The sequence below is a fragment of the Cervus elaphus genome, chromosome 3 (genome assembly GCF_910594005.1).
Source record: "Cervus elaphus chromosome 3, mCerEla1.1, whole genome shotgun sequence".
Classification (NCBI taxonomy): domain Eukaryota; kingdom Metazoa; phylum Chordata; class Mammalia; order Artiodactyla; family Cervidae; genus Cervus; species Cervus elaphus.
In genome coordinates this window covers 13048615-13070141 of record NC_057817.1, presented here as the reverse complement: position 1 = coordinate 13070141, position 21527 = coordinate 13048615, and the positions used below count along the sequence as shown (strand labels likewise).

Genomic DNA, 21527 nt, shown 5'->3' with positions numbered 1-21527 from the left:
TGAAACAAGAAACACCAAAAAAATGTTCCTTAGACTTTCTAAGATTAGTCAACAAAAGAAATCCACGTGAGCAAAGACAAGGATAGAGCTAGAAGGAGAGGGGCATTCTATAAGAAGCTGATATTAGTCAGGCAAAGTGGTTGATAAATTCTTTAGTTTGGAATTTACTTTTCAAAAACCCTTCTTTACAGTTTGTTGAATATTTACTTTATAGCAAACAGTTTTGTTTTGTGAATATACTATATTCTTTTATCTTTCTAAGGGATATTAATGGCTATTATATATTATTTTGGATAGTATCTCTTTTTATTTTGAATCGTTTTCTCCAAGTTGCTTTTTTCCTATTTGTTTATCTGATCTCTATTCTTTCCTGTTAGACTTTCTTAGACAGCTAATGATTCTTGGCTGTCTGCTGATAATTAAAATGTGGGTATCATAAACTTGAGGACCATTAATTGCAGACCTCACCACAAAGGTCCTATTTTATTGTGAAATTTCTTTTTTTTTTAAATTGTGAAATTTCTAATGCCAGTATCTTCAGACTTTTCTCTTAAGCTAGTCAGATTCCCTACAAAAAGACTATTTCAATTTCTTCTTGCTTAGAGGAATCAGCAAACTAAAATGGACAGGATTCAGCAAATTTAATTCAGATGACCATTATATCTACTACTGTAGGCAAGAATTCCATAGAAGAAATGGAGTAGCCATCATTATCAACAAAAGAGTCTGAAATACAGTACTTGGTTACAATCTCAAAAATGACAGAATGATCTTGGTTCGTCTCCAAGGCAAGCCATTCAATACCACAGTAATCCAAGTCTATGTCCCGACCACAGATGCCAAAAGAGCTGATCCGTTCTATGAAGACCTAGAAGACCTCCTAGAACTAACACCTAAAAAAGATGTTCTATTCATCATTGGGGATTAGAATGCAAAAGTAGGAAGTCAAGCTATACCTTGAATAACAGGCAAGTTTGACCTTGGAGAACAAAATGAATTAGGGCAAAGGTTAACTGAATTCTGCCAAGAGAATGCACTAGTCATAGCAAATACCTTCAACAACACAAGAGATTACACAAGGACATCACCAAATGGTCACTACTGAAATCAAACTGATCACATTCTTCATAGCTGAAGATGGAGAAGCTGTATACAGTCAGCAAAAACAAGACCTGCAGCTGACTGTGGCTCAGATCATCAACTTCTCATAGCAAAATTCAGGCTTAAACTAAATAAAACCAGGAAAAACACTAGGCCAGCCAGGTATGACTAAAATCAAATACCATGTGAATTTGCAGTAGAGATAATGAATAGATTCAAGAGACCAAATCTAGTTAACACTATGCTTGAAGAACTATGGACAGAGGTCTGTAATATTGTATAGGAGGCAGCAGACAAAACCATCCCAAAGAAAAAGAAAAGCAAGAAGGCAAAGTGGCTATCTGAGGAGGGTTTACAAACAGCTGAAGAACGAAGACAAGTGGAAAGCAAGGGAGAGAGGGAAAGGCACATCCATTAAACAGAGAGTTTCAAAAAATAGCCAGAAGAAACAAGAAGGTCCTTTTCAATAAACGATGCTTAATAATAGAAGAAAACAACAAACGGGGAAAGACTAGAGATCTCTTCAGGAAAACTGGAAACATCATGGGAGTATTCAACCCAAAGATGGACACAATAAGGGATAAAAATGGTAGAGACCTAGTAGATGGTGAAGAGGTCAAGAAGAGATGTAAAGAATATATGGAAGAACTGTATAAAAAAGATCTTAATGAACCGGATTACTATAATGGTGTGATTAATCATCCAGAGTCAGACATTCTGGAGAGTGAAGTCAAGTGGGCCTTAAGAAGCACTGCTATTAATAAAGCTACTGAATGCGATGAAATTCCAGCAGAACTATTTAAATCCCAAAAGGATGATTCCAACAAGGTTTTGCATTCATTATGTCAACAACTCTGGAAGACCCAGCAGTGGCCACAGGACTGGAAAACAGTCAATCCTAATTCCAATCACTGCAGATGGTGACTGCAGCCATGAAGTTACAAGACACATGCTCCTTGAAAGAAAAACTATGACAAACCTAGACAGCATATTAAAAAGCAGAGACATTATTTTGCTAACAAAGGTCGGATACTGAAAGCTATGGTTTTTTCAGTAGTCACATATGGATGTGAGAGTTGGACTATAAAGAAAGCTGAGCACCAAAGAATTAATGTTTTTGAACTGTGGTGTTGGAGAAGACTCTTGAGAGTCTCTTGGACTGTAAGGAGATCAAACCAGTCAATCCTAAAAGAAATCAGTCCTGAATATTCATTGGAAGGACTGATGTTGAAGCTGAAGCTCCAATACTTTGGTCACCTGATATGAAGAACTGACTCACTGGAAAAGACCCTGATGCTGAGAAAGATTGAAGACAGGGGAAGAAGGGGATGACAGAGGATGAGATGGTTGGATGGCATCATCAACTTGATGGACATGAGTCTGAGCAAGTTCCGGGAATTGGTGATGGACAGGGAAGCCTGGCATGCTGCAATCCACAGGGTCGCAGAATCAGACACAACTGAGCGACTGAACTGAACTGAACTGAATCCTAATCCCCAAGAAGGGTAGTACTAAAGAATGTGCTAACCACTGGACAATTGCACTCATCTCCCATGCTAGTAAGGTCATGCTTAAAATCTTGCATGCTAGGCTTCAGAATTATGCGAACCAAGAACTTCCAGATGTTCAAGCTGGGTTTAGAAAAGGAAAAGAAACTAGAAATCAAATTGCCAACATTCGCTGGATTATAGAAAAAGCAAGGGAATTTCAGAAAAACTTCTATCTTTGATTCATGGGCTACGCTATAGCCTTTGACTGTAGATCATGACAAATTATGGAAAGCTCTTAGAGAGATGGGAATACCAGAGCACTTTACCTGAATTCTGAGAAACCTGCATGCAGGTCAAGGGGCAACAGTTAGAATCCTGTATGGAAAAACTGACGGGTTCAAGAGAAAGGAGTATGATGGGGCTGTCTGCTGTCACCCTGTTTGTTTAACCAATGTGCTGAGCAATCTTGAGCAATGCCGAGCTGGATGAGTTACAAGCCAGACTTCAAGATAGGCGAGAGAAACATCAACAACCTCAGATATGCGGATGATACCACTTTAATGGCAGAAAATGAAGAGGAACTAACAAGCCTCTTGAGGGTGAAGGATGAGAGTGAAAGAGCTGGCTTAAGACTAAATATTAAAAAAACTAAGATCATGGCATCTGGCCTCATTACTACATGGCAAATAGAAGGGGAAAAGGTGGAAGTAATGACAGATTTCCTCTTCTTGGGCTCCAAAATCACTGCAGATGGAGACTGCAGTCATGAAATCAGAAGACAATTGCTTCTTGGCAGGAAAGCAATGACAAATCTAGACAGTGTGTTGAAAAGCAGAGATATCACTCTGCTGGAAAAGGTCCATAGAGTCAAGGCTATGATCTTCCCAGTGGTCACATACGGTTGTGAGAGCTGGACTGTAAAGAAGGCAGAATGCCAAAGAATTGAAGCCTTTGAACTGTGATGCTGGAGAAGACTCTTAAGAGTCCCTTTGACAGGAAAGAGATCAAACTAGTCAATCTTAAGGGAGATCAACCCTGAGTATACCCTGGAAGGACTGATGCTGAAGCTCCAGTATTTTGGTCATCTGATGTGAACAGACAACCCATTGGAAAAGTCCCTGGAGCTGGGAAAGATTGAGAGCAGGAGAAGAGGGTGTCAGAGGATGAGATGGCTGGATGGCATCACTGATGCAATGAACATGAACTTGGGCAAACTCCGGGGGATGGTGAGGGACAGGAAGGCCGGGCTTGCGCAGTCCATTGTGTCACAAAGAGTTGGACACGACTGCACAACTGAAAAACAACAAGAAGTCAGATTCCCTACAAAAGGCTACTTCAATTTCTTCTTGCTTAGAGGGTATAAGCTGCCAACCTTCTGGGAATCAAGTCATTCTAAAAATGAGCTGCCATTCTGACAAGACCCTAAATGACTATTATCTATAAATATAATGAAAGAACAAGGCAAATTCCCAGAAAAATGTTTTAAGAGGATTTATCAAAGGAAATCATTATTTTAGCAAAAATAGATTTCTAAGTGAACTCTCAGATACATGACCTAGAACACTGCAGCACTATTTCTTTACATTGCTGTGTTACTGGCAATATAAAATTATCAAAATAATGACCGCATAATAGTTCATTTACCTTGGGGTTGCACATTAGAAACATTATTGTAGAAACTATATTTTACATTTGTGATGGCAAAATCCATTTACACCATTTAACTGGCATTTGGTCCTTTTTAGACCAATATAACACCAACAAACAGAGAAGACTGTGGGCCAAAGTGCTCTAGATCTAAGGATAAGAGCCAACTCAGACATTTTAAACACAGATTTCACTTAACTAGATAGGTACTTCCTATCCCAGACAGTTTAATAAGATTTTTCCCATTTTATGAAATCTTAGGAGTCCAAATGATCTGCTACAAACATACACACACACACACCCACCCACCCCACAGAGCTGTGGATAAAGCACTAAAGTAATTCTGTGTTTAAGAACTGGTTGTTGGTACATTTTATATGATAATTAAAGTAATTACATGTAAGAAATTAAGTACCATAATGCAGAATTAAAGTATAACTATAAATTGTGACCACACTGCATGCAGAGTGAATAATGTTGTAAGGGCAAGCCATTTCTTCCCCCTCATAATTTGCAGTGCATAAAAGCTTTAATAAAGATGCTCTGCAAAATTTGGCATTTAACAGAGCCAAAGAAATAAATTCAGCAACATCTGGATAAAGCTCTTAGTTGAGAAAGAAAAAATCCTACCAAGCAGGCTGACATTCTGGCATTACGGCCACAGCACCATCTCTCTTCCTTCAAATAGTGGCACATTGGAAATCCCCACCTTTCTTGGGTATATTCTGCAGCTGGAAGAAAAATATGAATTATTTAAATAAAATTCTTCCTCTTTTAGTTAAAATAAATAATCTGTTGAGTGCGCAAATCAGTCATTTGAAAGTCAAACAGTAGTTAAACATGGAAGTGGTAATGTTTAACAGCTCATTCCAGTATGTTAATTGAAAACATATTAATGTTATGAAAATGGCATTTTCTCAACAACAGCTGTTTTGTAGTCAAGCTCCAGGTCTGATACCAACCAATTTACCAAAATGATTTCTCAAAGATTTAGCAAAAGCAATTTAAAATGGAAATACTCCTCATGTTCAGTGTAACTACAGAAGATAAGCAATGAAATACTGGGCATTTCCTGCTGACCCAACTTTCTAATAAAATGATGTATTAAATGTGACATTTGGCAACTTATCCTAGAACAATATTAATTTATTCCCAACAATGTTGAAGCATCAATATTTTTTCCCCAGCCACAATGTTCACTTTCCAGAACAGCTGTATGCACTCTTCTTTTTTCCATTATATTAATAGGATGTTACATTTTCAACTGTGATTCAGTTTGGCTCAACTGCATTTATGGTTTAAGTAACAACAAAAAAGTCAGCATTCACTAACTACTTAATCACATATATCCGCTGTTGACTCACTTATAGAGTTATATATGTAACTTGCTGATGTTAAAACCCCTTATGAACAACTATTAATTACACAGCGTTTCTGACAAGGAAAAAAAATCTATTTTAAATTAAGGCCTGGAAAATAAGAACTCAAGTTTATCAAAACAGTGGTAATGAAAAGAAAATTGAGATACATATGAATTTTCTCTTAGGTTAAAAAGTAAAATAAAACTAGAAAATAAGAAAATGGTTTAAAGCGAAGTATTACTGAGGCTGTTGCTGCCATTTAGTCACTAAGTGTGTCTGACTCTTCTGCAACCCTGGTGACCCCCCAGGCTCCTCTGTCCATGGGATTTCCCAGGCAAGAAGACTGGAGTGGGTTGTCATTTCCTCCTCAGGGGATCTTCCCAAACCAGGGACTGAACCCATGTCTCCTGCATTGGCAAATGGATTCTTTACCTCTGAGCTACCAGTGAAGCAATACTGTTGAAGTAGATTCCACCAAATAAATTTCTGTGTTATGAAATATCAGATGGTTTTCAATTAAAATAGAGAAAATTTAAGTTTCATATAGACATGAGCCTGTGACAGTGATTTCCTTCTTTCTTTTCATTAAGATTTATAATTGACCATATTTGATAATCAGATGGAAGATGGAAGATATATTCCTTGCCCCAGGAATATAAATAAAAATAATGCTAGTATTTATACAACACAATATCATTAAGCACTGTTATAAGTACTTTAAATGTATTAATCACCTTTAAATGCTAGGAGCTGTCAGTATATTAACCAGTCCCCACAGCAATTCTATGAAACAGGTATACTATGCTTCTCATGTTTCAGATAGAGAAACTAGGCACAGGGACTTTAAGAGAATTGCCTAAGTCGCAAATCTAGCACAGGACAGACCTGGAATTTAAACCAGCAGTCTGACTCCAGAGGCCTTGCTCTTAACCATCAGGCTATATAAACAACTTCACATACAGTTGCCCAGGACTCAGGGAGCCCTTGACGCCTATCCAAGTCCAAGGGACCCTACTTTACTTCCTCTGTCAATTGCCAAGATGGCTTGAAAGAGAGGTTTGAGTTTTACTGAAGGCTTTACGATTTAACCAAAACATGATTATTGCTAAATGAAATGGTTACTGTAAGTAGTTTAATTATGTTTCTGACAGCTGAAGAAAGAAATAGCTAAACTTTATAAAGAGTAAGGGGCTGAAGAAATGGGGTTTTGCTCTTTTATTGAGAGTGTTTAGGGAAGTCCTAACCAATAAAACCGTTTTTTCCCTTCCCGCATCTGCTCTCTTCTTCTTCCTTATAAAGTAACCGAGCATTCAATCTTTAGCTGGCTATTCAGCTGTTCAGAGTAAAGACTATAATTCCCAGACTCCCATACAGGCACTAGGATAGCTAGAGATTAAGTTTTGGCTAACAGGATGTGGGCAGAAGAGATGTGTGCAAATGCTCAAAAAGGGGAGGGGTACGCTCTGCCCTCCCCTCCCCTCCCCACTTTATGCTCATGTTGGCAAGCAGGTGATGGAGCAACAAGACAAGGATTCTGGGTTCTTGGAAGGCTTTTTGGTACAGGGCTCCTTTGTGTGTGTCCGGGTGTTAGTCCGACTCTGCAACCCCATGGACTGTGGCCTGACAGTCTCCTCTGTCCACGGAGTTCTCCAGGCAGGAATACTGGAGCGGGTAGCCATTCTCTTCTCCAGGGGATCTTTTCAACCCAGGGATCAAACCCGAGTCTCCTGCATCACAGACAGATTCTTTACCATCTGAGGGCATCTGTGTGGATGCCCACAGAGCTCCTTAATTGTCCACCTTGGGACTGAAATAGAAACATCCATCTGTTTTGTTGAAGTGACTGCTATTTTGGGTTTGAACTTATCTAGCATCTAAATCCCATGGACGGAGGAGCCTGGTAGGCTGCAGTCCATGGGGTCGCACAGAGTCGGACACGACTGATAGACTTCACTTTCACTTTTCACTTTCATGCACTGGAGAAGGAAATGGCAACCCACTCCAGTGTTCTTGCCTGGAGAATCCCAGGGATGGGGGAGCCTCATAGGCTGCTGTCTAGGGGGTCACACAGAGTCAGACACGACTGAAGTGACTTAGCAGCAGCAGCAGCATCTAAATCTTTATCTTAATTCAGTGTTTCCCAAACTTTTTTTTGTAGCTCAGCACTCAGAGAATATGGTGGATTTTGTAAGTCACAGTGGAATAAACAGATGATGACAACTGTGTTGAGCCAAAACCCATGGGATGAAGGAAGCAATATCACAGGAACGCCCATGTAGCATCCATGACACACTAGTTGAATCCATCTGTTCTAATTAATACAGGAGTCTTCTTTGAGAATGTGTATTTGAGCAGAGACTTACATGAGGAGACAAGTCATGAAAATATTTGTTGGGAAGACTTAATGAAAAGCAAACAAACAGAGCTCCAACAAGACATAGTTAATTTCCAAAAATGTAATACCAGAATATTATACAATTTAAAAATTATTAACTAGTAATTTTTCAATTTCTAACACTCCAACCAAATACCTATAAAACAAACTTGTAAGAATGGAAAAGAGAAGATGAAAGTCAGCTTGCTACAAAACAGAAGAAGAATTCCACTTAAGAAACAAGCAATGGATTTGTAATGAAAAGTATAATTAGTGTACCGTCTCTGCTCTGCAATTTGCCTTATGCTGCCAGGAAAAAAGCATGTCTACTTGCCTGAAAATAGGTAGACATTTCCTCCACCAATAATAAGCTAAAATTACTACTTAACATCAGACTGAAATGAGAAGAGTATTTCTAGAAAATGTATTACAATGGAAGGGATATATTATTTTCAGGAAAAAAACTCTAATATAAGAAATTCATGCCCAAGTTAGTCTCCAATTCTTAACCCACAGAAACTGTAATAAGATATAATAAAATTTATTCTGTCTCTAAGTCATTCAGTTTTGTGGTGATCTCTCAAACAGCATTAGATGATGAATACAGTCTTGAAGCAGCAACAAAGCAGCCCATCACCTCATACCAGGGAACTGAGAGAGAAAATGCCCTGCTTGATGAGTACGGCAAGAGTGCTTCCTCAGGGAAGAGCTCCGTTCTGATTAGACAGTGAAGGGATCTTCAGAGAATAGACTGCGCATAAAGGCAATTTTGGTAATGAATGACCTAATTCAAGAACATTTTGGAATTGAGGAGAGGTAGAAGGCAAGGCAGAACAAAGGACGTATATACATTTGGTGAGAATCCTGGAAATCAGGAATGAATTGTGAGGCCGGGTTTCTGGTGAGGACTGACAGGAATGGGGATCAAAGGCAGATGGGGTTAGGCCTGACCATGCCGAGAGACAGTGGTGAGGCTGGGAGTGTGTTGGGGGGGCAGGGAAGGGAATTCTCCAGGGAAACACAGAGCTCTGGGCTTGCCAAGGTGCACGGTGGTGAAGGGGAGACGCAGAGGGTTACAGAGGACTGGGGTTCCTCTGGATTTCAGATGATGCGGTGTGGCAGCCGGCAGGGAAGCAGTCACACTCGGAGCACGCGGGGCAGTCACTGGAGAGACAGGGGCTGAAAGACGGCAAGCATGTTCCTCACTCGTGCTGGTGAATGTGATGAGGGCGGAAGAGGGTCACTGTCTTCTTTAGGGCTCATCAAACTTTTCTTTGCCCCCACAATGAAGGCCTACAGAAGGCCACCCTTACCGTACGCTTAAGTAAGTTCCCCCTCCAAACCTCTCTGACAGTGTGAAGGACAGCAGACGGGCAGTCTCATTCCAAGCACGTGGCTCCCCAAACCTCCAGCCAAAACACCTCTGAACTTGTCACGCAGTTTACAGGAATGGCCAGCCTTGGTTCAGGGTTATATGACACCACAGGAGAGACTCACTCCTCTGGACACCCAGCGGTTGTGTAATCACCTTGAGGTTTTCTGAATCTGTATCACAGTTTGTTCTGTGATTGAGGTCAGAGTAGCCTCACAGCTTTGTTCATTTCCTAACAGAGCAAGAGCAAAAAGCTGACATGGAGGAGGGACACCCTCAAAGTCAAACAAAGCCTTTCATATACAAATTCACTATTATCTTTGGAATCTGTTTCATCAGCTTCATTCTGACTGCAGTGAAGAATGAGGCTCCCTTCTATGTCTTGAATACAACTCACAGTGTTCACCATTTCTATTGTTATGTCTTGGTTTCCTATTTAACTGTGTTCATATACTTATAATCCAGTCTAGTCAAACTGGGCATTAAACTTCCTTATCAGTGAACAGCTGACTCATTGGAAAAGTCCCTGATGCTGGGAAAGACTGAGGGCAGAAAGAGAAGAGAGTGTCAGAGAATGAGATGGCTGGATGGCATCACTGATGCAATGAACATGAGCTTGGGTAAACTTACAGGACAGAGGCCTGTATGCTGCAGTTCACGGGGTGGCAAGGAGTTGGGCATGACTGGGCAACAGAACAAACAAACAAAGCAGTGAAATCAAGTTGCTTTCCTTGAGGATCACTTTCATGCTATCTTTAATTTTGGAGGGGATGAAGTTTCTTGTTTTTTCTTTCTATTCCATTTCTTAGTCTTTTCTAGCTTTAGAAATGCATTAATCTTATCGTCTAGATATTCTACTAGTTCTTCCTTTTTGTGTTAATAATATTATCATCCAGCTAGTGACACAAGTTTGAATTATAGAACCATTTTTTTATTATTATTCTCTCTTTTAATCCCCAAGTTCTTATATACTCATTCTCTTAATTATATCTCCTTTTCATTTTCAATCTTCATTAGCTCTTAACTGGGTAACTGCAATACCTACTAGCAAATTCTCTTTCCCTTTCTTTCTGTCCTTCCCCTACATTAAGAGTAACAGTATCTTTCTGAAATCTATACATCGACACATGCCACTCAAACGGCCCTTGTTTCCACCACCACCAGCATCTATGAGACCAAACCCAATGCGTATTTTTCTTACTGCAGATTTTCAGATTTTCCTGATGTTCCTTCCTTAAAACATTCTCTTCACTTGGCTTCTATGATCTCATTCTCTCTTATCTGTGGCCTCATACTCTTCATAGCCCCTTGGCACCTTATTATTTTCTATTAAATGTTCCTAATGGTTAATCCTCCTACTCTCCATGCCCCTTTTATGCTTTCTTTGACTAAAGGCTCAAAAACTCACATGCCTTCAGCTGGTAAACAAATGAATGAAATGGCTAGGTAGAATACAACAGGTACTAAAATTTTTGTATGGTATGATAAAAAGTATCACATTTGCCTGGTCTTAACTGCTTTTTAAAGTAAAATTTGGTCTGTCAAAATTGCCTAAAATTAGTCTGAATCTATCTATACTCTTCCCCGAGGCAATTTTGTCCATATCTCTCTCAATACATGCTGATCATTCCTGTTATTACTTTCCCAGGGCTGCCGTAACAAATGACAACACACTGGGTGGCTGACAAAAGAAATGTGTTCTCTCACAGTTCTGGAAACTAGAGGTCTGAAATCAAGGTATCACTTGGGGCATGCTCACTGTGAATGCTCTTGCAAAGAATCTCTCCTTGCCTCTTCCTAGCTTCTGGTGGTTGCTGGCAACCCTTGCCTCACTCATTTCTGGGCAATTACATGTACTCCTTTAAATTTAATTCCCACGTTATCTCCAGGAGATAAGACATTTTAAAGTTATCTGCTGAATATTTCTAAGACTAAAAATATGCAAAAATAAACTCACTTCCTAAGCCTACAAATCTGTTCTTCCCCAATAATAATATGTCATTATGTAATCATGCTATCATCAACTCAACGGACATGAGTTTGAGCAAACTCTGGGAGATAGTGAAAGACAAGGAAGCCTGGCGTGCCATAGTCCATGGGGCGTAAAGAGTCAGACACGACTGAGCGACTCAACAACCATCACGATATAACCTAAAACCTTGCCATCATCTTTAGCCTTCACGGCCACCCTCACCACCACTCCACCCTGTTTCCCTACCATTGGTAACCATGTCAGTTGGTTTTATCTCTGAAAAGTCCTAGTGACTTGTTGTCACCTCCTATTTTTCAGAAATATAAACGAATGAATGCAATTATTTGGCAACAAACACTCAAAAATAGTTTTATGGAACTAAGTATACTTTGCCTTCCACTGAATAACATTCTGAGGCTTCAGTATATCGTCAAAGGCTCTCATAATCTGGCTCGGATTTGTTTTTTCATTTTTCTAAATGAAAACTGGATGCCACCTTTTTTAGAAAGCTTTCCTTTATCCCGGGGTTATGAAAAATTACTCTCTCTTCTAGTCTTAATAGCATTTGGTTTATACATCCATCATTCATTACTTCTTTTATTCATTTTATCAATAATTCATATCTGTAGTTGATTAAGATATATAGATCATGAATACATCACTCTCAGATATGCATGAAAGTTCTATGTAATTGTTTCTGAATTCCCCACTGTATCATGAGCTCCCAAAGGGGAAAGACAGACTCTCACTTATCTTATACCCTCTAGTGCCTATTATAGAACTTTGTTGCACTAAATCAACAGAATTACATAGATGAATCAAGATTATCTGCATGCCCTCACTGAAAATACATGCTCTTAAGGTTTCTTTAGACTTAAATGAAATTTGACATATAATTTTATCCAGAAAAAAATAAACAGGCATTATGCTGTTAGAGACATAAATTTTTGTCCCCTAAATTAATAATCTCAACTTACATTATAAACTGATTTTTGAAAGATTTTGCTTTGCTCTTCACATATCTTGTCCTCTTCTCCCTGTTTAGTTGTTCTCCTGTTTATAACCTGACATTATGTATCCACTTACTTATTTTTCTATTGCCTGATACCTTCTTTCAAAAAATTAATTTATTTTTGGCTGTGCTGGGTCTTCATTGTCTTTGGGTGGGATTCCTCCAGTTGCAGGGAGCGGAGGGCTCCTCTTCCTTGGGGTGCACAGGCTTCTCATTGCAGCGGTTCCTCGTTGCAGAGCACAGGCTCTCGGGCATGTGGGCTTCAGTAGTTGAGACACACGCTCAGCGTTGCGGTCTGTGTGCCCTAGGACATGCGGGCTTCAGTGGTTGTGGTGCACAGCTTTTCCTGCCCCATGCATGTGGAATCTTCCTGGACCAAGGAAGGAACCCATGTCTCCTGCACTGGCAGGCAGATTCCTATCCACTGCTCTATGAGGGAAGACTCTGATGCCTTCTTATCAGAATGTAAACTTAATGAGGGCAGGGGCTTTGTTTTGTTTAATCTTATATCATTGGTCCCTAAAACAGTAACTAGCATGTATCAGGCCACCCAATAAATGTTTCTTATATCAAAGGAAAAAACCCAACAAAATCTTTATGAATAAACTAACTAAAATGGGCAAGATTAACAAAAATATCTGAAACCACCACCAAATAAATGAAAAGATAATTTGTTACAACAGGAAAAACATATCAAAGACATAATTTATCCCCACAATAATCTATAAATTCACTGTATGTCAATAAAAATCCCAACAGCTTTTTTAAAATGGATTTTAACAATCTGATTCTAAAACTCATTTGACACACAAATCATCAAAATCAGCTTTTACTTTGAACCTGGCCAACAATGTATATTATGATCTAAACATTAGGAAGGAAATGAGATAATCTAAAAATCATTCTTTCTAAACACAAAACATTTTACAACTTTTCTATGAATTTGCACTATAAATCACATAAACTTTAATCCCAAATGACTGACTCAAGCAAACTTTTCTACCTAAGCCTTATTAAATCGTTGATGTGATCAGAATTGCAATTTTCCTCTTTCCAGGATCTCTGGATAAGTAAAATATTCCATTATCAAATTTTAAAATAGTTCCACTGTTAATATTAAATAAGCATTTTTATATTAATCATTTTCTTCTCTGAAAGATGGTGTATCCTTTCCCCAGCCACACAGGAAATATTAGAAAGAACTGTAGCAAAACATGAAACAAAGCCTTATTGCTTGACTTCTGTATCCAGTACTGTTCACCCAAATGTGCACGGAATATCCTGGCTTCCATTACTGAGTTCAGACAACAAATGAGATGCAGTCAGTAAGCCTTTCCTGACAGAAATCTCTTTGAGGAAACCCACTCAATAACCCTGTATCTGGTTTTTAAAAAATATAAAACTGCATTTGTATGTCTTACACCGAACAATGAAATAAAATGGTCACTCTTTTAAAAGTAAATAAATAAAACTCATTTGAAAGAGAAAAATGCATGAGTTAAGAAAATTTTGAAAACTAAGAACTTTGAAGGACTTGCTCTACCAAATTTCAAAGGTTCAAATAAACTACAGAAATTAAAACAGTATAGTTTTATTATAGGAACCAACAGACTAAAAGAAAAGATAACCTAACAATGCACTATCTGAGAAAGGTGTCATTTCATATCAATGCGCAAAAGCAAGGATTATTCAATAAATAGAATTTAGAAAAAATAGAACCATTTTGCAAATCATAAACAAAAATAAACCCAGATAGATTGTGAAAGTGAAAGAAAGTGAAAGTTAAGTCACTCAGTTGTGTCCAACTCTTTGTGACCGTATGGACTGTAGCCCACCAGGCTCCTTTGTCCATGGAATTCTCCAGCCAAGACTACTGGAGGGTTGCCATTTCCTTCTCCAGGGCACCTTCCCGACCCAGGGATTGAATCCAGGTCTCCCGCATTATAGGCAGACTCTTTACTGACGGAGCCACCAGGGAAGATAGACTATGGAACCGGATAAATCAAAATTTATAGTTAGAGGAGAAAATTATAAAACATATGTCACCAATACAGGAAAAGTGAAATAGAATGCGGTACATTGATTCCAAGGAATACTTTGTCTTTATTAAACAAATTTAGTAAATCTATATATGTTAACAATGAAAGTGAAAGTCACTCAGTCATGTCTGACTCTTTGTGACCCCATGGACTATACAGTCCATAGAATTCTCCAGGCCACAATACTGGAGTGGGTAACCTTTCCCTTCTCCACAGGGATCTTCCCAACCAGAGATCGAACCCAAGTCACCCACATTGCAGGTGGATTCTTTAACAGCTGAGCCACAAGGGAAGCCCAAAATACACTGCTAAGTAAAAGAACAATATTGTACTGCTCTTTCTTATTAGATCACTTCACAGGTCCTCCTAGTTTTCCCAAATTCCTTTTGGAAAGTACTTTGAACTTTAAAGAATGTTTCTAGGTTTAATCCCTGTATTTTTTTTTTAAGATCTCTACTCCCTAAGTGATATCACTCAAACTTACTATCTGTATGTTAGTAATTCAGAGATTTATCTTAAACCCAGATTTGTCCTCAGAAACCCAGAATTATCTATCCAACTGATAATATAACCTCCACACTTGTATTTTTAAAACAAACGTCAAACTCAATTGTTCAAAACTGAACAACTTTCTTCTCAATTCTACTCTTTCAGCAGTCATATTCAGGTCACTAATTAACTCCATTTTCCCATTGTTTCAGACCAAAAACCTTTGAGTTACACTTGATGTTTTTCTTATGACATTCAAAACATTATCTAAGGGTAAAAGGTATATTAAAACTATACTGAACTGCTAAGACTTCTGAAGTATTCATATCTTACCAGTTGATTGAATAGAAAACAGAAAGAGAAATTAAGGAAACAATACCATTCTCCATTGCAACAAAAAGAATAAAATACTTAGGAGTATATCTACCTAAAGAAACAAAAGACCTATACATAGAAAACTATAAAACACTGATGAAAGAAATCAAAGAGGACACAAACAGATGGAGAAACATACCATGTTCATGGATTGGAAGAATCAATATTGTCAAAATGACTATACTACCCAAAGCAATCTATAGATTCAATGCAATCCCTATCAAGCTACCAACGGTATTTTTCACAGAACTAGAACAAATAATTTCACAATTTGTATGGAAATACAAAAAACCTCGAATAGCCAAAGTAATCTTGAGAAAGAAGAATGGAACTGGAGGAATCAACCTGCCTGACTTCAGGCTCTACTACAAAGCCACAGTCATCAAGACAGTATGGTACTGGCACAAAGACAGAAATATAGACCAATGGAACAGAATAGAAAGCCCAGAGATAAATCCATGAACCTACGGACACCTTATCTTCGACAAAGGAGGCAAGAATATACAATGGAAAAAAGACAACCTCTTTAACAAGTGGTGCTGGGAAAGCTGGTCAACCACTTGTAAAAGAATGAAACTAGAACACTTTCTAACACCATACACAAAAATAAACTCAAAATGAATTAAAGATCTAAATGTAAGACCAGAAACTATAAAACTCCTAGAGGAGAACATAGGCAAAACACTCTCTGATATAAATCACAGCAGGATCCTCTATGACCCACCTCCCAGCATATTGGAAATAAAAGCAAAAACACACAAATAGGACCTAATTAAACTTAAAAGCTTTTGCACAACAAAGCAAACTATAAACAAGGTGAAAAGACAGCCCTCAGATTGGGAGAAAATAATAGCAAACGAAGCAACAGACAAAGGATTAATCTCAAAAATAAACAAGCAATTCCTGCAGCTCAATTCCAGAAAAATAAATGACCCAATCAAAAAATGGGCCAAAGAACTAAACAGACATTTCTCCAAAGAAGACATACAGATGGCTAACAAACACAAGAAAAGACGCTCAACATCACTCATTATCAGAGAAATGCAAATCAAAACTACAATGAGGTACCATTACACACCAGTCAGGATGGCTGCTATCCAAAAGTCTACAAGCAATACATGCTGGAGAGGGTGTGGAGAAAAGGGAACCCTCTTACACTGTTGGTGGGAATGCAAACTAATACAGCCGCTATGGAGAACAGTGTGGAGATTTCTTAAAAAACTGGAAATAGAACTGCCATATGACCCAGCAATCCCTCTTCTGGGCATACACACTGAGGAAACCAGATCTGAAAGAGACACGTGCACCCCAATGTTCATTGCAGCACTATTTATAATAGCCAGGACATGAAGCAACCTAGATGTCCATCAGCAGACGAGTGGATAAGGAAGCTGTGGTACATATACACCATGGAATATTACTCAGCCATTAAAAAGAATTCATTTGAATCAGTTCTAATGAGATGGATGAAACTGGAGCCCATTACACAGAGTGAAGTAAGCCAGAAAGATAAAGACCAATACAGTATACTAACACATATATATGGAATTTAGAAAGATGGTGACGATAACCCTATATGCAAAACAGAAAAAGAGACACAGATGTACAGAACAGACTTTTGGACTCTGTGAGAGAAGGCAAGGGTGGGATGTTTAGAGAGAATAGCATCAAAACATGTATATTATCAAGGGTGAAACAGATCACCAGCCCAGGTTGGATGCATGAGACAAGTGCTCGGGGCTGGTGCACTGGGAAGACCCAGAGGGATTGGGTGGAGAGGGAGGTGGGAGGGGGGATCGGGATGGGGAATACATGTAAATCCATGGCTGATTGATTCATGTCAATGTATGGCAAGCGCCACTACAATATTGTAAAATAATTAGCCTCCAACTAATAAAAATCAATGGAAAAAACAAACAAAACAAAACTAAAAGAATAAATACAATTAAATTATATAAATCAGACCCATACTGTTGTGAAATAAAATTCACATTTTATGGCAAGGCAAGACAAATTTAAACATAAAAAGTTCTTCTCTGCCCTTTGGCCAGATCTCTCCCCACACTGTGCATTGCGTATGTACACTATGCATCAACCAAATCTTCCCCATCAGCAGGAATACCTGCTCAATCATAAAGAACAACATTCTCCCAGCACTGAAAACACAACTCCTTAAATGATTACATTTCTTCTTGATCTTGAAAGGGGCCAAAATGATGCTTAGATCTGGACTGTGTAAACTGTCAATAATATGCCATTTAATGTATAGCCCTGTGTTCCAAAAAACTTATGTAACTGTGCCTTGACTTCTAATGGGTGGAGCAGTTCTCAGAGTTTTCTAAGATGCTGTTCCCTGGTTATAATCTTTAGTTTGGCTCAAATAAAGTTTTCCATCTCTTAGATGGACTAATTTTCATCAACACTTTGCAGTTAAAGGATAAATTCAAAACAGTACAATCAGATGAGGCATAACTAGATAACTTAAAAGTGGATAAATTCTAAAAATTGATCTACTCTTTAAAAATGCTTAGGATAAATATGGGTAGAAACATTTGGTAACTTAAAATATAAATCTTATGTGTAGCTCTTATTAAGTTTCAAATTGCAAAGGAAGTACAGAAAAAGATCCTATTAGGTTGGTACAAACGTAATTGCAGGTTCGGACTGTGAATTTTAAATCATTATAACTAGGCTTAAACACATCTTTATTAATCAAAATAGGAACCACTACAATCAATACATTTTTGCCAATGAAAAATAAATTTGTTTATCCTGTAGCATAAAAATCTGTGCTTCAGGATTTGATGGACTCTTGGAAAGCATCTTCTGCCTCTTGCTGGTTGTGGAAGCATTTTCCCTGTAAAAAGTCACTGAGATGCTTGAAGAAGTGGTAGTCAGTTGGCAAGAGGACAGGTGAATACGGCGGATGAGGCAAAACTTCATAGCCCAATTTGTTCAACTTTTGAAGCACTGGTTGTACAATGTGTGGTCAGGCATTGTTGTGGAGAATTGAGCCCATTCTGCTGACCAATACTAGCTGCAGGCATTGCAGTTTTCAGTGCATCGCACCGATTTACTAAGTACACTTCTCAGATGTAATTGTTTTTCTAAGATTCAGCTGTAATGGATCAGATGGGCAGCAGGCCATCCAACAGTGACCATGACCTTTCCCCCCCCATGTACTTTTAATACCAAATTAATAGGTATTAATTAATGTATTAAGTAACATATTAATGACATTTTACACTATGTGTCCATTAAGATATTCTATACATAGGTTGAATCATATGAAACTGCTATCATTGCTGGGTTTTGTAGGTGAAAAATGGTTGAACACCAGCAATTTCATTGAGTTCAACCTGATCACTCCTTAACTTAAATATTGTTGTTATTGTTGAGTTGCCAAGTTGTGTCTGACTCTTTTGCGACCCCATGGACTATAGCCCATCAGGCTCCTCTGTGCATGGGATTTCCCAGGCAAGAATACCGGAGTAGGCTGCCATTTCCTTCTCCAACCATGGCCTTTTTTGGTGCAAGCTTGGATTGGGGAAGTGCTCTGGAGCTTCTTCTCAGTCCAACCACGGAGCTGGTTGTCGCCAGTTGTTGTATAAAATCCACGTTTCGTCACACATTGCAATCCAATTGAGAAATGGTTTGTTGTGTAGAATTAAGAGACATGGCACTTCACAACTGTGACTAGTTCTGATTTTCAGTCCGTTCGTGAGGTACCCACTTACCAAGCTTTTTCACCTTTCCAATTTGCTCCAGATGCTGAATGACCATAGAATGGTCAACACTGAGTTCTTCAGCAACTTCTCACACAGTTATAAGAGGATCAGCTTTGACAATGGCTCTCGAATGGTCACTGTCAGCTTCAGATGGCTGACCACTATGCTCCTCATCGTCAAGGCTCTCGTCTCCTTTGGAAAACTTCTTGAACTATCACTGCACTGTATATTCATTAGCAGTTTCTGGGCCCAAAAGTGTTGATTTTATGAGTTGTCTCTGCTGCTTTATGATCCATTTTGAACTTGGATTAAAAAATCACTTGAATTTGCTTTTTGTCTAATATAATTTCTATAGTCTAAAATAAACATAAAATAAACAGCAAATAATGTCATTAGAAAAAAAATAAAGAAATGCATATTAAAATGATGAATAACATAGCCACATTTATTTAAAAATGTATTCCAATATCAAAAGGAAAAGTTCAACAATGCAAAACCGCAGCTAGTTTTGCACCAACCTAATAGAATTCAAGACATTTGAAGAAAGTCACAGCAGAACAGATATTCACATTAATTAATTATCAAATCTATACTATGAATTGAGGCTCTACTGTGTCTTCTACTTCTGCCTTCACCAAAAGAATCTCCAGTTTAAGTCACTGAGATATATATCCCATGTATGGTCTTTTGCTTCAGAGAATACTCTAATGAGAGTGGCTGATTAGTCAATGGTAAAAGGGTAATTTATCATTTCTCATTTGTTTCTCTCTAGACTACACCAGGTTAGCCCTATTTACATCATCTTTTTTTCTGTTTCTCATCTCCACTTATCGGAGAAGGCAATGGCACCGCACTCCAGTACTCTTGCCTGGAAAATCCCATGGATGGAGGGGCCTGGTGGGCTGCAGTCCATGGGGTTGCAAAGAGTCAGACATGACTGAGCGACTTCACTTTCACTTTTCACTCTCATGCATTGGAGAAGGAAATGGCAACACACTCCAGTGTTCTTGCCTGGAGAATCCCAGGGGCGGGGGAGCCTGGTAGGCTGCCATCCCTGGGGCTGCACAGAGTCGGACACGACTGAAGTGACTTAGCAGCAGCAGCAGCATCTCCACTTGTAGCTCTATTGTATAATCAGTATACTAATATTTCACCTATCCTTTGGTTAAAAGTGTAGCTGAAAACATAATCTCACAGGAATATGTAAACTACAGTCCTAGATTAAAATATATTGCTTTAACAGAGTCACATCTACATTCAAACACTGTTTCTTAATGAATCAGCCTAAATACCACTGCCTTGGTAGTTTTTTTTTAATTGGCCACACCACGTGGCATGTGGGATCTTAGTTCCCTGGGCAGGGATTGAGCCCGCCTCCTGTCTCCTGGAAGTGCAGAGTCTTAATCACTGCACTGCCGGGGAAGTCCTGCTTTGCTATTTTTATGCATGACTATAAGAACAGCAGTGTCTGAGTACTGATAGAAAACACTGCACTGGTCTGGCAAACACTGTGATAGCAGCTTCTCAATGGTGCATCTTACTGTGCATGATAGATTTCCTCTGTTCCTCTTCATATATTCTATATTCAAGACTCCAGTCTTGATAAAATAGTTTATATTGAGCACATATGGAATATCTGAAACATTAAGACAATGAGACAATCTTTATATGAATATCGTGAATCACATTGTAAACTTCATTCCTAGGAAAATTTTGCTCATTGTGCCAGACTGATGATGAAAGAAATTTAGACAATGTGTTTATAATTTATTTATCATATGAAAAAAAGAAATGTGCAAATACAATATTTATAGCAAAATATTTTTCAACATCATTTGCTATATAGACTACAAATCCAAATTTGTATATAAAACTGGTAGAAGGTAAACTAGTTTTTTTTAAAGCCTGTTTTGTATTAGTTTGATTGTAAACTTTCTGATAAGAATTTCTCTTAACTTTGATTTCATATTACCTTATGGTTTGAAGCATATATTTCTCTTTAGTACTTCTTTTAAGTAAATATATACTAATTTTCAATTTTAGATTTAATGAAATTCTTTTACTTATCATGAGCACAGTGAAAACTTGTTTTTTTGCTAAATAAATATAATCTGCATGAGCTTCTAAAACCACTTTCTATTAGTCATGAAAAACAATGAAGTGCAAATTAAAGAAAGGTGAATATATATTAAAACTCCATGTCTAACTACTTGTAGGCAGCAAGAAGATTCCCTATGGCAAAAGTAATCAGAGCCAACACTCTAGAAAATGTACAACTGACTGAAGATCAGATACAACTGTCTGTGTGAGGTAATTATGCACTGACTGCCAAGTACATCTAGAAATCTCTGCATTCACTCTATGTTAATTGGCAAGAATTTCCCTTAGACTTAAGCCCAGCTGAACAATGAGAAGTAATGTGATGTTGTAAGTAAAGGTTATAAACACCTGAATCTACAGAGTTGACAGTGGGGTCTACTTATCCACTCTTAAGATTACAAGATCAATACCTTCTTCAAGCCAAGCTATCTCTTGATGGCTACCGATTTTAAACAAATTTAATAAAC

General features: G+C 38.3%; 1 protein-coding gene and 1 long non-coding RNA gene across 5 annotated transcripts in view; one reads left to right on the top strand and one right to left on the bottom strand.

Moving 5' to 3' along the window:
- METTL25 (methyltransferase like 25) overlaps positions 1-21527 on the bottom strand; it is a 294875-nt gene that overhangs the window by 229891 nt on the left and 43457 nt on the right. For all 4 annotated transcript variants that reach the window (XM_043880571.1, XM_043880569.1, XM_043880568.1 and 1 more), the window contains exon 6: positions 4869-4963. In XM_043880571.1, the coding sequence (XP_043736506.1) occupies positions 4869-4963 (95 nt within the window). The remainder of the gene's footprint in view (positions 1-4868; positions 4964-21527) is intronic.
- The window catches only part of LOC122679774, a 78701-nt gene that overhangs the window by 48128 nt on the left and 9046 nt on the right, over positions 1-21527 (top strand). The window contains exon 2 of the long non-coding RNA XR_006336547.1: positions 10994-11082. This is a non-coding gene — a long non-coding RNA (uncharacterized LOC122679774). The remainder of the gene's footprint in view (positions 1-10993; positions 11083-21527) is intronic.